The sequence below is a fragment of the Mercurialis annua genome, linkage group LG1-X (genome assembly GCF_937616625.2).
Source record: "Mercurialis annua linkage group LG1-X, ddMerAnnu1.2, whole genome shotgun sequence".
Classification (NCBI taxonomy): domain Eukaryota; kingdom Viridiplantae; phylum Streptophyta; class Magnoliopsida; order Malpighiales; family Euphorbiaceae; genus Mercurialis; species Mercurialis annua.
The window spans coordinates 69398285-69414077 of NC_065570.1; the positions used below are offsets into that span (position 1 = coordinate 69398285).

Sequence of the window (15793 nt, forward strand, 5' to 3'; positions counted from 1 at the left end):
TGATACATGGGATGGGATCATAAAGATTGAGCTTACTACCAAAGAAACAAAAAGAAAGAGTTCACTGCTTCAACATTTCTTTTTTGATGTTTCATCAAGGCATTACAAAGTTAAGGTAGTGCACTTTTTTGTTATTTTATGTATTAATGGTATCATTTGAAGACAAGGAAAGATGTAGGAATATTAGATGTCCTTTTTTGACCAAGAACTTCAAGTATGGATCACATAAATATAAATGGAACACAGGGTGCAAAATCCATTGCCTGTTGAGGCATGTGGGCAAGGTGGGGATGATAGTATGGCCTGTTTCTCTATGTCTGCTTTTTATCCTGCATCAGAACCAAATTTTATTTTTTGTTTTTAAACCGAACCGCATTAACGGAAACAAGCGTGTAGGTTCGGTTTAGGAACTGAACTAAATTGTTTTTACTCCCAAAACTGAGTCGAACTGGAAAAATGAATTTTTTTTTAATGATACCAAACTTAACTGAATTTAATGATTTGGCTCAGTTATTCAGTCTTTGCATACTCCTAACACAAATTAGGTTTAGAAGGAAATGCATAGTTGACAAAAACTAAAAAGAAATAATAAAGATCAAGAGAAAAAAAACAAAGCATGAAGCAATTCAACCACACTGACGTTTCTAAAAGCTGTACAAGAAAACCCAAGATCCCTAATCCAATGTCAATGAGACCTAAAGCTTCTCATTATCAATCATTGATGTTCTTGGAATGAAATAAATCACATAACAAAAAAAAAAAACTTATTAACTTTGATTTGCTGACTGTTTTATTAGAGGTTGAGATGTTTTTCCCCATTCCTCAGGTGGACTCTTCACTTCCATCAACAATGCCACCACTTCCTTCATGGTCGGCCGCTCGGCCGGCGAATAGTTCACACAAAACATAGCAATTCCTAGTGTTTGAAGCATTTCTTGCACCATTTGATCCGGTAAACCTTGCAGCTTAGCATCTAGTATCGAAATGGCAGGTTCGAAACTTCCCATCTTTTTCTTCACCCATTCAACTATGTGTAGTCCATCTCCAACTTGAGGTTCAACGGCACTGCGGCCGCTTAGTATCTCTAGCAACACCACTCCGTAGCTATAAACATCACTCTTTTCTGTTATGTTCATTGTGTATCCATACTCTGCAGTTGCCAAAGAAAACTTATAAGAAATGTTTAAAAGTTTGAGTTTACCATATATGATACTATATGATATATGCATACTAGTATGATGATTCTTAATAAGCCAATTAATCGAAAACGCTATAAAGACATAATCAAGAACCAACTGAGTGCACTTAAGAGAATAGGGACGTGGAGTATACGTGCCTGGGGCGATATATCCATAAGATCCAGCTACCCGGGATATAGCTTGATGATAATTCGGAGAGTTCATTAACTTAGCAAGGCCAAAATCTGCTAAATAAGCCTCGAACTTGGAATCTAACAGGATATTGTTGCATTTAACATCTCTGTGAAGAATTGCTGGCACACAATCATGATGCAGATATGCCAGACCTTGAGCTGATCCTACTGCAATTTTATACCTTTTTTCCCAATCTAAGTTTCGATTCCCTTGCAAAAGTTGTTGCAGATTACCATTTGGGATGTAGTTGTAGAGAAGGAGCTTGACACTCTTGTTGGAGCAATAACCTAAGAGCTTTAAGATATTCCGGTGTCGAATGTGTCCAAGAATTTGAATTTCTGCTGCAAAAGAATCTATTGGATCTTCTTGTTTTGTTTTCCAAAGCTTTTTAACTGCGATTAAGTCCCCGTTAGGCGTTTCGGCCTTGTAGACGATGCCAGAACAACCTTTTCCTATCACATTTTCATCTCTCAGACAATCCAAGATGTTATCGATGGTGAAGTGGAGTTTCTGAAATGGGATAAAAGTCCATGGATAAGAAAAATCTTCAGCCCCCGGCGATAATTCTGAAGCTCCTGAAGACTTGTCAATCATATACCTATGGTTCCTAGCGACTAAAATCCATGAAGCAATAACTAATATGGTTACTGAAGCAAGAATCACTGAAATCAATGCTGCAGTTTTTGCAGATTTCAATCCATTTCTTCGGATAAGTTTCGATGAACAACTAGAACCATCTGTAGATTCACAAAGACTTGGATTTTGAAGGTATGAATTAGAAGAGAGAGTTCTGAAGAATGGTGTTACCGGAATCGGCCCTGTAAAGTTGTTGCAGGAAACATTAAGGGAAGTGAGGCTAGTAAGCGAACCGAGAACCTTAATGTTTCCATGAAGCAAATTATGGGAAACATCAAGTGATTGTAATTGAGACAAACTGGACATTGTCGAAGGGAGCTCTCCGGTAAATGAATTCGAGCTCAAGTCTAAACTGATGGTTAAGCTAGTCACATAACCGATTTCAGGTGGGATCGGACCAGAAAGACTGTTGTAACTCAAATCAAGAAGTGTTAGCTTCTGCAAGTTCTGAATGGCTTTTGGGATTGACCCTGATAACAGATTGTTGTTAAGAATCAGCTTATTCAAGTAACTGAAGTTTCCGAAACTCCACGGAATTTCGCCTGTGAAACTATTTCTGCTAAGATCAAGCTGCTCAAGATTCACCAGCTCCCCTAGTTGAGATGGTATTTCACCAGTAAAGTGGTTGTTATGAACATCAAGCAATTCAAGAACCGTAACGTTGGCAATCTCAGTAGGAAGTGCACCAGAGAAATGATTCATGTATAAATCAAGAAACACCAAATTCTGCAACTGCCCTATCTCCTTTGGAATCTGACCCGAAAGTTGGTTTTCTCCGAGCCTCAGTCTCACCAAAGATTGACAGTTTGCAACACTTCGAGGTAACTCTCCTGATAATGAATTACCTAGAAGCAGAAGCTTGCTTAGTTTCTTCAAACCAAAAATCTCATCCGGGATTGACCCTGTCAGCTTGTTTCTAGAAAGATCAAGTGAATAAAGCTCCGTACAGTTACCGAAAGACGCTGGTATAGTACCGGACACCGAATTACCCCACAAGAAAAAACTTTGCAGAACCTTCAAGCTCCCAATCTGCCATGGAATTGCACCAGATAATTGGTTCTTATCAAGCTGCAGAGCAGTTAGACTTGTACAATTACTCAACTGCTCAGGAATCAAACCAGTTAATGAATTATCAGACAAATGAAGCTGCTCAAGAACCACTAACTTCCCTAAATCACCAGGAATTTCACCAGAAAGATCATTAGCAGAAGCATCAAGAACAACAAGCGATGAACAATTTGAAAGCTCAGCTGGGATAGTTCCAGAGAGTGCATTGCCCCATATAAGCAAGCTAGTAAGTTTCTGCAACTTACCCAACTGAGGAGGTATCGTGCCCGAAAGCTTATTCATATGCAAATACAAATTACTTAATTCAGAGCACGAACCGAGCTCAGGCGGTATAGAACCAAATACCTCTGTATCATATAAAGCTAAAGTCTGAAGATTGATTAAGTTCCCAAATGTAGGTGGTAAAACACCTGAAAGCCCAGTTGCAGCAGCACCAAAAGTTGTCAGATTAGTTAACAGCCCTAATTCAGGAGGTATCTCTCCTGTTAGATAAGGATTGCCACCAATTCTAAATTGTTGAAGGGAGATTAAAGAACCTAACTGAGATGGTATTGAGCCATTGATAAGATTGTCTTGCAGACAAAAAACTTGTAAAGAACTAAGGTTTGCAAGCTGAGAAGGTATTTGACCAGATAATTTATTAGAGTTCAAGTAAAGAAACTGAAGTGAAGAAAGAAGACCGAGCTCTTGAGGTATAGAACCAGAAAGAGAGTTGGAGGAAAGGTCCAAAAGCCTGAGATGAGTAAGTAGGCCAAAAGAAGAAGGGATTGAACCAGAAATATTAGTTGATGAGAGATTGAGAAGCTGTAAAGAAGTAAGAGAAGAAATCTGTGATGGTAAAGAGGATAGATTGAGAAATGTATTAGGCAAAGAGAGGGAAATAACTCTGCTTTGTGGAGAACAAGTAATGCCTTGCCATGAACATGGAGTTTGGGATGATGGGTTCCACGAAGACAGTAGTGAAGATGATGATGGGTCAGCTGCTGATAGTAGAGAGAGAAGTGCTTGCCCATCAGGAGAGAGAGAGGTTACAGAAATTAAGGTTCTTTCCATTGTTGACAAAATCAAAATCAAAGAGAACAAGACAAATGACTGGTTTTTAAGTTTTGCCATCTGGGTGTATTGGGTGCTGATTTGGTAGACAAAAAAGAAACAAGCTTGATGATAAAATGGAAGTGAGGTTTGACAATGGAGATAGAGTGAGAAATTTAGGAGACAAAATGCATGTGAGAGGATGCTTCAGTTTTACACTAAAGAGTTGAATTGGAACCTTGCATGTGATTTACACTCAAGAAATCTCCAATTAAGTCTCATTAAAATCCTTACAATTTGCTGTGATAGGAAGTTACCAGAATATATTAATGGCATCAAAGCTGGTGGTGATTGGTGCTGGTGGTGATGCTAGTGGTGGCGCGGTGCTGATTTGAAACAAGATGACAGTCTTTTTTGAAGTCCATGCTGCTGCTCTACATTATATTAATGCCAGCCATGTATGTATGGTTGAATGCTTTCTGGGTTTTTAATGGAGGGATTTGCGGCGGCGCTTGAGGTGGTGAATGGTGGCTGAGCTTTGAGTTTGAAGCTCTTCTAATGGAAATATTTTCTCACTATTAAATAGCTCACTTATTTTAACCAGTATGTTCATTTTGGGCGCTCAATATATTCGTTTCTAAAGTCCAATATTACCCTTGGCTATGAACTGAGAAAGCAGCAAGTGTTTTGTCGGGAAGTGAGGATAGTAAGGACATTTTGGATAATTTGTGTTCGAACGAATGTTATATAAGTCAAGGTGGGACCAGCAAGGAGTGGCCAGCATTGCTGACATGGCAAAATTAGGAATTGTAAAATGCGCGCCTTGTCCGAATGATATTAAACAATTTTATAACTTTTTAATATTGCTTCTTTAATAAAAAAAAGTACTTTTAATTAAATTTATAACTCATATTAAATTAAATTATTCAACTTCTGAATATAATTAATTTTTACAATTTGTTGAGACAATATAATACTATAATATAATTAAATTAAATTTAGTGATTAAATTTGAAAAAAAAACTCTTCCTATTTATTAATATATTAAAAAAAAGATTTCATAAGCATACAATTTTTAAAATTATATTAATTAAATTTTAAATCAAATTTTAATAATATTTTTTTTGATAGCCTATAATTATAATAATGTATCATTTTTTTAATTTGGAACTTATAATTATAAATAATATATCACCTTTTTAATTTGGAACTTATAATTATAAATAAAACCTCAACAAATTTCATAACTATCAATTGTTTTAATTCTATGAGTTTAAGTTTTAACTAATTAAACTTATATTTTATAGCACATTAAATTTATAATTATTAATATAATATTATATAATAATTTATTGATTATATTTTTATCTTCATATATAATTACTTATAGACAGTATTAATATATTTAAATTTGAAGATTTATGACCATAAAAATATGTAATATTCTAATGAATGATTGTTTATAAAAACAATTTGTAAATTCAATTATTTATAAACATTAAGAGAAAATAACAAGAAAGCCAGAAAAATGGCTCACTATTTCACACAATGCAATTTTAATTAATTTGTTTACTTTATTACCATCTTTCTTTCTTAAATACTAACTTTTCTTATTTCTTTTCAAGGAGTACCACCTACTTCCTCTTTAAAAATAATAAAATGTTTAATCTTTCCTTCTTCCTAGCTGGCACTTTCTTTTCACTTTCTTTAATATGTCTCCGCAGTGACGAAGACAACATTCACCCAAAACCAGCCACCGCAGCAGCACGAGCAGTCTCTGTACAAGCAGGAACATCCTCGTCACCGTGAATTCGGAGGATGAACGTTGCTAGACCGGAGAACAAGGCTCCACTGGAACTGGAGAAAAATTTCACATTTCAGTGCTCTTTGGGTCATTGCTATATTGGGTTTTTGTTTGGGTTTGTAGGTCTGGTAAATCTTACATCTTTAAAGAAAAAGAATCTACATTTATGGAGTTTCGTTAAACTGAGTATTTAAAACGGGTCTAGATTTTTATAAGTTTGATTGAGAGTGGATAAATTTGTGACCAGTGGGGATTAAAATGAAAAATGGTAATGTAATAATTGTGGAGCAAAGCAAAAAGGAAGAAAGTTTAATTATACAAGCCAATAAATGGGATTAAATGTTGCTTGTGCACACGGAGAGGTCTGATCAATTTTTTAGAGCTTACCTTTTTTGTGTTGTATGTGTTGAGTGACATGTCAAGTGACATATATGTTCATGATACTCAACGGTGGTTGATTAGTTTAGCTGGATATTTCAGAATTAAAATGATGGCTCAGACGCAGTCTAGTTAAAATCTTCCATTAGACTTCAATATTTCCTTAGTATAGTCTAAGTTTTATCGCATGAATGATTTGAGCAGAACCTATTTGTGAAAATTACTGAATGAATGTAGTTAGACTTTGAACTCAGGAGACTGCTTATAAATTTTATTGGCCTAGTTTGGTTGCTACTTGTTTTACTTACTCTTCACTTCAAATTGGTTATAAAATTGAATCTATTTCTAAATTTATTTTTTAAATTCATTTAACTTTTATTTGTAATTTTTATTCGGTTAAATGAGCATAATACCTCTATTATCATAGTTCTGCAAGATGCATTAGTTTTATTTTATTTTTTAAAATTTTAAATCGAGACCGACGTTATAAAATTATTAATAGGGCAGATACATCTCTGATACATTTATGATACATCTGCGATACATTTTCAATACATATATAATTTTATTTTTAATGAATTGAGTTTAAATTTTTTATTTTTGAATGTTAGATAGTGCATTTTTGGATGTTATTGCTGCTAATGCTATTTTCTAGTGCTTATTGAATTCTAATTGACTACATTTAATTGTAGCTCGAATATATTTTTGATACATCTCTGATACACAATTTATTCATGATAGATACATATTTGATACATTAATTGAATTAACTGACTAATTTGATTGGTTCATTTTTATATTTAGAAAAACTTATAAACATATATGTTTAAAATGAACTAATTAGTTCATTTTAATTAGTATTATTATATTCTTTTAATATATATATTTGATCGGTTCGTTTTTATGATACATATGTGATACATCTTTGATACATAATTTATACGTGATATTTATCAAAAATATATTAAACATGATAGATATTTTTTTAAATGTACTTAATAGATTTATCGCCGATATATAATTTATACACGATAGATGTATTTTTAAATGTATTTAAATAGATACATTGTTAATACATAATTTATAATTTTATATATATATATATATATATATATGTATATATATTAAATATACTTAATAAATATATTTTTAAATGTATTAAAATAGATACCTCATTATAATTAATTTAAATATTCGATCAATTGTAATTGAATCAACCGACTAATTTGATCGGTCCAGTTTGATATTTATACATCTCTGATACATATTTGATACATGATAAATACATTCTTTTACACATTTTCGAGATGTTTATTATCAATGTGTTAGTTATGCTATAAATAGACAATAAATATATTTTTTAAAATTTACTTAATAGATACATCGGTGATATATAATTTATGCATGATAGATACATTTTTTAAATGTATTAAATTGATACATTGTTGATACATAATTTATATATGATGGTTACATCTTTACCACATAATTTATATATGATATATATATATATATATATATATTAAATATATTTAATAGATACATCTCTAATACATAATTATACATGATAAATAAATTTCGGTATGTATCAATAATGTATCCGATAAATAATCACTTATATTTTTAAAAATTGTATTATCTGTGTATTTGTATATTTTATATTTTTAAAATTTAATATATTTATACTTTTAAAATTAAAATAAAGAATATATATAAATTTATATAGGTAAATTTTTAATATTTTAAATCAATAGTTATATAAGTGATTTTTTATATAAAAGATATATGTAGTGGTATTAATAGTGCTTAACAATAAACTAGTCCAGAGTGTAGATATAGGAGTGCATAAAAAATTAGTGCACTAGTAACAGTGCATCACGCGTCAATGTCAGCGTGCGTCAGGATGACACATGCTCACATCATTAAGATTGTATTAATGATAAAAAGATGGTGCTGATGTAAACAAATCTAAATTTGTGGTAAATAGTGTAAATGGAAGGGTTTTTTGTGCTAATTTTGTTATCTTCTCAAACATTAATTATATTAAATTTGTTTAGCTATTGAACTTTTAAAATCATATAAATTTAAATTTTCCATATTTATGAGTTATACTAAACATTAATATTAATAATGTAATATAACTTTCAACTTTTATAAATTTTAATATTATTTAATAAGAAAGATATCTAATAGAATGATAAATCAATTTAATGAGAAATGTGGTCGATCACTTATAAAATTACACCTATTAATTTGAAATTCAATTCTATAATATATAGTATATATATAGATTATTTGTTTTTTTTAAATTATTTTTTAATGGTCAGCTGTTTTTTTCTCAACTCTTATTTATTTAATTGTGCCACTGAATAGAACTCATAAGTTCGTAGAGCAAGTTTTCCATCATTAAATCAGACTACTCCAAGTAAATGAAATCAAATTTCATCAAATTTATTTTTATATCCAAATTAATATGAAACAATTCTATAATCATATTAGTTTTCATTAATTGAGAATGCTTACATAAAATAAAACCAAAATCTTGTAAATGTTGTACCAAACCATAACACAAAAGTTGACTATCTCCCCAACCCCAAAAAAAGCAAAGCAAAAATGGGAATATGAAGCTCAAACATACATATACTTCAAGAAGATAAAATCAAGGGTTTCCGAGTCAATTTGTAAAACGTAAAATAGATACTAATAAATGATTCAATAAAATAAAATTGGAGTGTTGTGCGTGTAAGTGCATAGGGAAATGAAGAGTTTGATGATCATAGGAGTGAGGCAGCTTAGGAGATTGTGAAAGGTAAAAGGGTTTAATTAAGTAACCGATTTCAATTTCTTTAATACTATAGTTTATTCGATCAAAGAAATTTAAAAAGATATATAAACGTAAAATTAAAATTTAATTTAAATAATAAAATATTTGATTCATATGTAAAGAAACCGAAACACTCATTCAGCTCGAATTTAAATTTATATATTATTTATTTAAATACTACTAAACAAGCCGAATACCAAGAGCTTAGTTAGATCAGACGATTCATACCTTAGCATTATATGTTACTCCATAACAACAATGTTTTTGCATTTAATTATTTAATCCTAAATACGGTTGTGCCATTTTAAAGAGGTAGGGTTTAAGGGTGGCGTGGATATAGAGGAACTCTAACTGGGGCATCTACTAATTGTTTATGACTCAAAAGAGTAAACAGATTATTTATTTATTTTTACTGAGGTGTTGTGTGGTGAAATTGATGAGTAAAAAAATGTGGGTGATTTAGTTATCGAGGAAAGGATGGTGGGTTGGTTTTGGGAGTAGGACTAAAGATAAATAAATTCTGCAAATTTATACTCTCTAATCAGTAACATTCACAGACAAATATGGGTTTGCAATATAATTAGGGCACAGCTCACGAATTAGGGTTTCATCTAGCCGCACTTGTTCATTTCTAAATGTAAAATATATACTTACATCCTTGAACTTATAATTTAGTAAAATTGGTTACTATACTTTTACCAGAAAAGTTTCAATCGGGTACATAAACTTGTGATTTCGGATCAAATAACTTACTTTCTGCCATTTCGATCAATTAAGAACAATATTCTCTATTTATAAGACAATCAAGAAAAGAATTATACATTATGAACAAATTTAAGGACCAAAATGATCCAATTTTTTCCTTAATTGATTTAAAAATAAAAAAATATTTTTTAATTATCACGACCTAATTTCAGAGATCATGACTGACGCTAGGATATGGGTATGGTAGTACTGAAACTCGTAGCTAGCCTCGCAGATAAACATACAAACATACAAAATCTGCAAGAAACCAACGTTCGGGGGCAACCGAGACTCCAACCTAAGTCTAACAGTTTATATAACAACATATGAACAAAATGCTCGGCTCAAATCTGATACTCCAACAACATACTTATATATAAAAATCCAATATTCAAAGTAATACATGCCAGCGTGCATAACAACAGTTATACCGATTTGACAACAACAGCCCTATAAACATACAAAAACAGAGACAACACCCATGGCATGAACATATCAACAAATCTTACGTAAAATCTAACAATTGATACAACACAACCAAAGTGTAAACTTATACAAACATGCTTAACCAAAAAACTTAATCATACAACTCATATCTAACATGCCCAAACAGTAGATAACACATACCAACAACCTAGTAATTCATAAACAACAACAACCACAAATTTGATAAGCAAAAACTAAGGGATTTGAGGAAGCTTACCAATTGAATCAAGAAGGAATGTGATATTCAGATTAAAGACAGTAAAAATAACTCCACACACTGAAAATAAGAGAACCAACGAGCCAAGAATCGAATCTATTGAGGAATGAACGAATACACAATGAAAGAAATGTAAATTCACTTACCGAAATCCAAAAATGAGAGGAAAGGGGGAAGGGTTGATCAATCTCAGAGTGTTTTATGTTTTTAGGTCGGTTAGGGTTTGCAAAAATAAAAGGGGAGGGTTTGGATAAGATAAAGGGTCTTTTTATAGGCCAAAACAACAATTCAAACAGCGAGATGGGAGGTGCGTCGACCCATCGCGCCTCAAGAACAAAATTTACCTGAAGCGTATTACGAGGCGCGTTGGACCCAATGCGCCCTCCATCGCGCCTTGATAAAAACCCGATGCAACCACACAAGTTTTAGCAAACCCTTTGAGGAACAACATATCTGAACAGCAGCCCGATCCGACGGTGCAATTTGGAGATATGGACGTTTTACTAAAGCGTGACAGATTCAGAAGGCACACGAACACATCAACGATAATAATCTGGAAACAAATTAAATCCCCATCGAAAACTCATACGACACATATGACACATACCCAATAAAATCAATACTCAAATCAAAGTGTCACACTTGCTAAAACTACCATAACAATCCGAAACTAAGTCGGAAACACAACAAAACCATGACGAGAAAACACGGGATATTACATTAATTGACCTAAAAATAAAAATATTATCTTTAACTAATCAAAAATATTGCGAGTTATTTACTTCGGATCACAAATTTAGAGATCGGATTAATCATTTACTCATACTTTTATTTACTAAAACTAGATCTTAATACTTTTAATTTATTAAAATTAGACCCTTCTATCAAAAAAAGATAACGACACTGTTGAAAATATCAAATTTAGTTTTTTAATTTGTTATTCTTAAATAATTACATAGTTATGCTTTACTTTTAGTAACTTAAATTTTATATTTTAAAAAAAGTTAACATAAATCAATAACATAAATCAAAATACATATATTTATTTTATTATTTTAATATCTAATACAATTGTGTCTCAAATTATATATTAAAAAGTAATCAATATATGTAAATATTTAAACATTTATTATTACTTTCTTTTATCTAAGTTCAAATAGCAATCAAAATACAACGCTATCATATTTGTTCACTAAGTTTATGAATTTAAAATTGTAATAAACTAAAATAAAAATAATAATACTACAAGAACCTAGTTTTTCCTTCTTCTTTTTTCAAAGAATTTGAATCCCAAATCGATGTATGAAACAAGAAAGACACAAATGAGTAGAACCCCAGTTACTGTACTTATATGATATGCTTGGTTTCCTTCAAGTCAAAACAGTTATAATAATTGGACTCGTTTACCCATTTGATATCATATTTTCCCACAAGTTGTATAATAATTTCTATGCCATATTGTTTGAATTTTTTTTTTTGAGAAAATATTGTGAATTTCACCCACCACAATCATGCATCATGGATAGATGACCTATACAAAAGATAGTATGATATTTATAAACTAGCAAATTTTGATTTATGTTATGAGTATAAATTTTTTAAAAATAAAATTTTTTTTTCTTAAAAATTTGCTTTTATCAATACACTATAAACTTATAATAAAATACTATATCAATTTATATTTTTATTATACACTTAATAAAAAAATTATATATCAGTTACTCATACGCATGCAATATAATCATGTTTATTTTGTTAAGATGGGACTTTAATTTAGTTTGCATATCCGATGAGAAAATAACTTAAATTACCTGTAAGATACTTTAAGATATACTAATAACCAATGAACTATAATTCAAATGATATAAGCGTCAGCAAACTGTTAGATCGTGGGTTCAATATCTTTTACAAACGCTCCCTTTCTTCTAATTATATAATAAAAAAATTGATATTAGTGTATTAAGGAATAGGCTTGTATAGGATTGTGCACTCCACAATCTACCTTTCCAAAAAAACTTACATAATTGATATTCTTTCCGTTTTATTTTATTTATTTAAGGCATCGTTTGGATTGATGGATTCTAAACGATGGATTTTAAACAATCAATGGATTTGGACAAAATCCATTGTTTGCCTTAAAAAAAAATTAATAGAATTCATGAATTTATAAATTCCCTCATTTTCTACAATCCATCATTTTTTAGGGTTTTGATTAGTAGGTGGGAAAGTCCAAATCCACCATTTTTTATGAATGCTGAATTGTTATACTATTTATTTTTTCCATATATAATATTAAAAACCATTGATTTTATTTTCAATCCAAACGATGAAATTTTAAAATCAATGGATTTAAATTCCATTGATTTATAATCCATCGATTTTGTTAAAATCTATGGATTTTAAAAACCCTCAATCCAAACGGTGCCTAAAGGTTGTTTATTTATTTATGAAGGGTTGAAGTTGAATCATTAACTATCTTATTTTCATAAAGTAAAATATATAGCTTAATATTTTTATTTTTTATTTTAAAGGGTTAATGATTCTATTATTTTATTTTTTAGAATAAAACAAATAGCTAAATGTTATTTTTTTAAAGTTGAAGCAGTTATATAATTTTAATTCTATATTATAAAGTGATATTGTGTTCGATGTCCGACTTATTAAAGATAGGGTTGTCAATTCGTGTCAATGTGTCCAAAATGTGTTGTGTACCATTTAAAAATAAACAGATTTCTCCAATCCGAACACGACCTGTTTAACTAATTGTGTCAAAATTTCAAACCCAAACACGATCTGTTTATTAAACGGGTTGCATGTGTCGGACTGTCTAACCTGTTTTCTAAAACATGTCATATAAATCACATGTTTAACACGTTTATTGATAACATCTTTAATCAATTTAATATAAATTTTTTATTAAATGAGTATAATCAAACAACAAATATCTAAAATAATCACAAATCTTAATTGAAAAACTACAATTAATAACTTATATGCATATTATGAATATGAGTGTATATGGTCACATATAATAATTTAATTAATTAATATAATAAATAAACAAATTTAAACACGTCTTAACGTGTCTTAGGCGGGTTTAATTTGTTTAATCCGCTATTTAATAATGTCATAAGTGGGTTAACCCGTTTATGACTCGAACTCATATAAATTCAATCCTAACCTATTTAATTTCGTGTCGTAATGTGTCGTGTAAACGAGTCGTGTAGGAAATTGTCACCCCTAATTAAATATACTCTTACAACATTAATGAATTTTTCTTAAGATTGAGGAATCATTTAATTTCATGCATTGAAGCTATAAATATCTTACTTAGCTATGGGAAAGAGATTTACATAATATCCATAGAAAAATCCATAAATATATTCTCGGTAATGACAAAAGCAAGCGAAGTAGTGACAAAAGCAAGCGTATGAATTCTTAAGAATCCAATGAAAATCTCACACAATTGGGATTTATATCAACAAAAATTACCTCGTCGACCAGGCTCTCATCCCAGGTGAGAATAGCCCACAACTTCCGGTCACCAGAGGTCGTCTTTTTTTAATTAAAAAAGAAAAAAAAATTAATTTGATGTATCGATGGTCGTTTGCTCCGAGAGAGCTGAATGACTGTGGTTCCCTTTTTAAATGGATTTTAATAAAAAAAATTAATTAGAATTAATTAAAAAAAAAAGTTAAATAATACTCACTCCATCCCACTTTAGAAATTCCATTTGACTTTACACACAGATTAAGAAAACATTAATTATTTTTGTCTTTTCATGTTTTTTCATGTTTTGCCCCTATTAATGATAGTGGAATTTTCCATAGAACTCTTTTAAAATAACTAAAATAAGGGTAAAATAGGGTATTCAATGGAAAAATATTCTAAAAATAGTAATGGGACTTTTTAAATTGGACATCCCAAAATAGAATATGGAACTTCTTAAACGGGACGAAGGGAGTATAAAAGAAATATAAATATAAAATTGATAATTATTTTAAAAATTAAGGGCAATTTTAAACCTTTTTTTTAGTGCCACGTCAACACCTTAGCAACAGTTAGTCAAAGTCATGGACTTAAGGGATATTTTGTTCAATTTAGAACTACGATATTTTTTTGTGCTTAAAAAATATTTAAAGACTGATTTGTACTTTTAAAAAAAACCTTCAAGAATTTTTTTATATTTTATGCCTTTTAATTAATAGACAGACTTTATTGAATAATTAATTCCCAGAAGCTGTAGGAGAATGCCTTTTAAATAAAAGTAAATGTAATATTTTTTAAATATGATTTTTTTATATAAATTAACGATACACTAATTTATTAAAAGTCTATGTTTGTCCTAAATTATCTATAGATTTAGGATAAAGAGAATATTATTTTCGACAATAATGATATTTTTTTACTATAATTATATGGTGAATTGAGTTTAAAGATTAAGCTAAGAAATGGATACAAATAAAAGTTAAATACAAAAATACTAAATATATAGAGTGAGTATTTAAAGTGGAGCATTGATTTTTTTTTTAAATGAGGGGACGGAGTGGATTAAATAAGACTTAAAGGTTTAAAAAATTAAACCTTTTTAACTTTTTATAAATTTATCCACAACTTTTAAAATTTGTAAATCTATTTAAATTTGACAATATTTTCTAAATTATTCAAATAATATATTCTATCTTTTTCACCTCAATACATTATTCATTTTGTTTATTTAAGATTTGAAGCTTGCTTTGTTTTAGCTTCAAGCCTTCAACTATTTAAAAATAGAGATTTAAAATTGAATTTTCTGTTTTTGTTAATAGGTTTTTTTTGTTTGAAGATAGATATCATAATTCCAAAAGATGGAGTTTCGCTAATTAAGAAATTTAACTGAAAATTAAAAATTGACACAATTAAATTAATTAAAAAAATGAATCAATTACAATAAAATTGTCAAATTAAAATAAATTATAACCCTCTAATGAAACCTTTTTTCTCTCTCTAGTGAAACCGTACTCCTCTTCTAACCAGTGCGGCATCGATCCTCTTAAGGGAGGTGGTTTTGGCCATTTTTTTGGGGCCAAAATCACCTCCCTAAATTCCAAACTCTTCTAAAAAAAATTATAGGTTAATTACATATAAAATAACTACCTTTACACGAATTTTTAAAAATAACACGACCTTTAAAACGTGTTAATTCAGGGCATCACCTTTCATTTCTTTTCAAAAACAACATAGGCATGTTT

General features: G+C 30.1%; 1 protein-coding gene across 1 annotated transcript; it reads right to left on the bottom strand.

Annotated features, from left to right (window-relative positions):
- Positions 1–617: 617 nt before the first annotated feature.
- On the bottom strand, positions 618–4680 carry LOC126666076 (LRR receptor-like serine/threonine-protein kinase RGI5). Its single transcript, XM_050359035.2, has 2 exons — positions 1337–4680; positions 618–1150 (listed from the first exon to the last, which is right to left on the bottom strand). The coding sequence occupies exons 1-2, from the start codon at positions 4188–4190 to the stop codon at positions 768–770; spliced, it is 3237 nt and encodes a 1078-aa protein (XP_050214992.1). The 5' UTR covers positions 4191–4680; the 3' UTR covers positions 618–767.
- Between the last annotated feature and the right edge of the window lie 11113 nt (positions 4681–15793).

Excerpts from the sequence above, each read along its gene's own strand:
- LOC126666076 (XM_050359035.2), bottom strand. The coding sequence starts at position 4,190 with ATGGCAAAACTTAAAAACCAGTCATTTGTCTTGTTCTCTTTGATTTTG. Across the intron at positions 1,151-1,336 it reads TTATGGATATATCGCCCCAG|AGTATGGATACACAATGAAC; the intron begins GCACGTATACTC and ends TGGCAACTGCAG.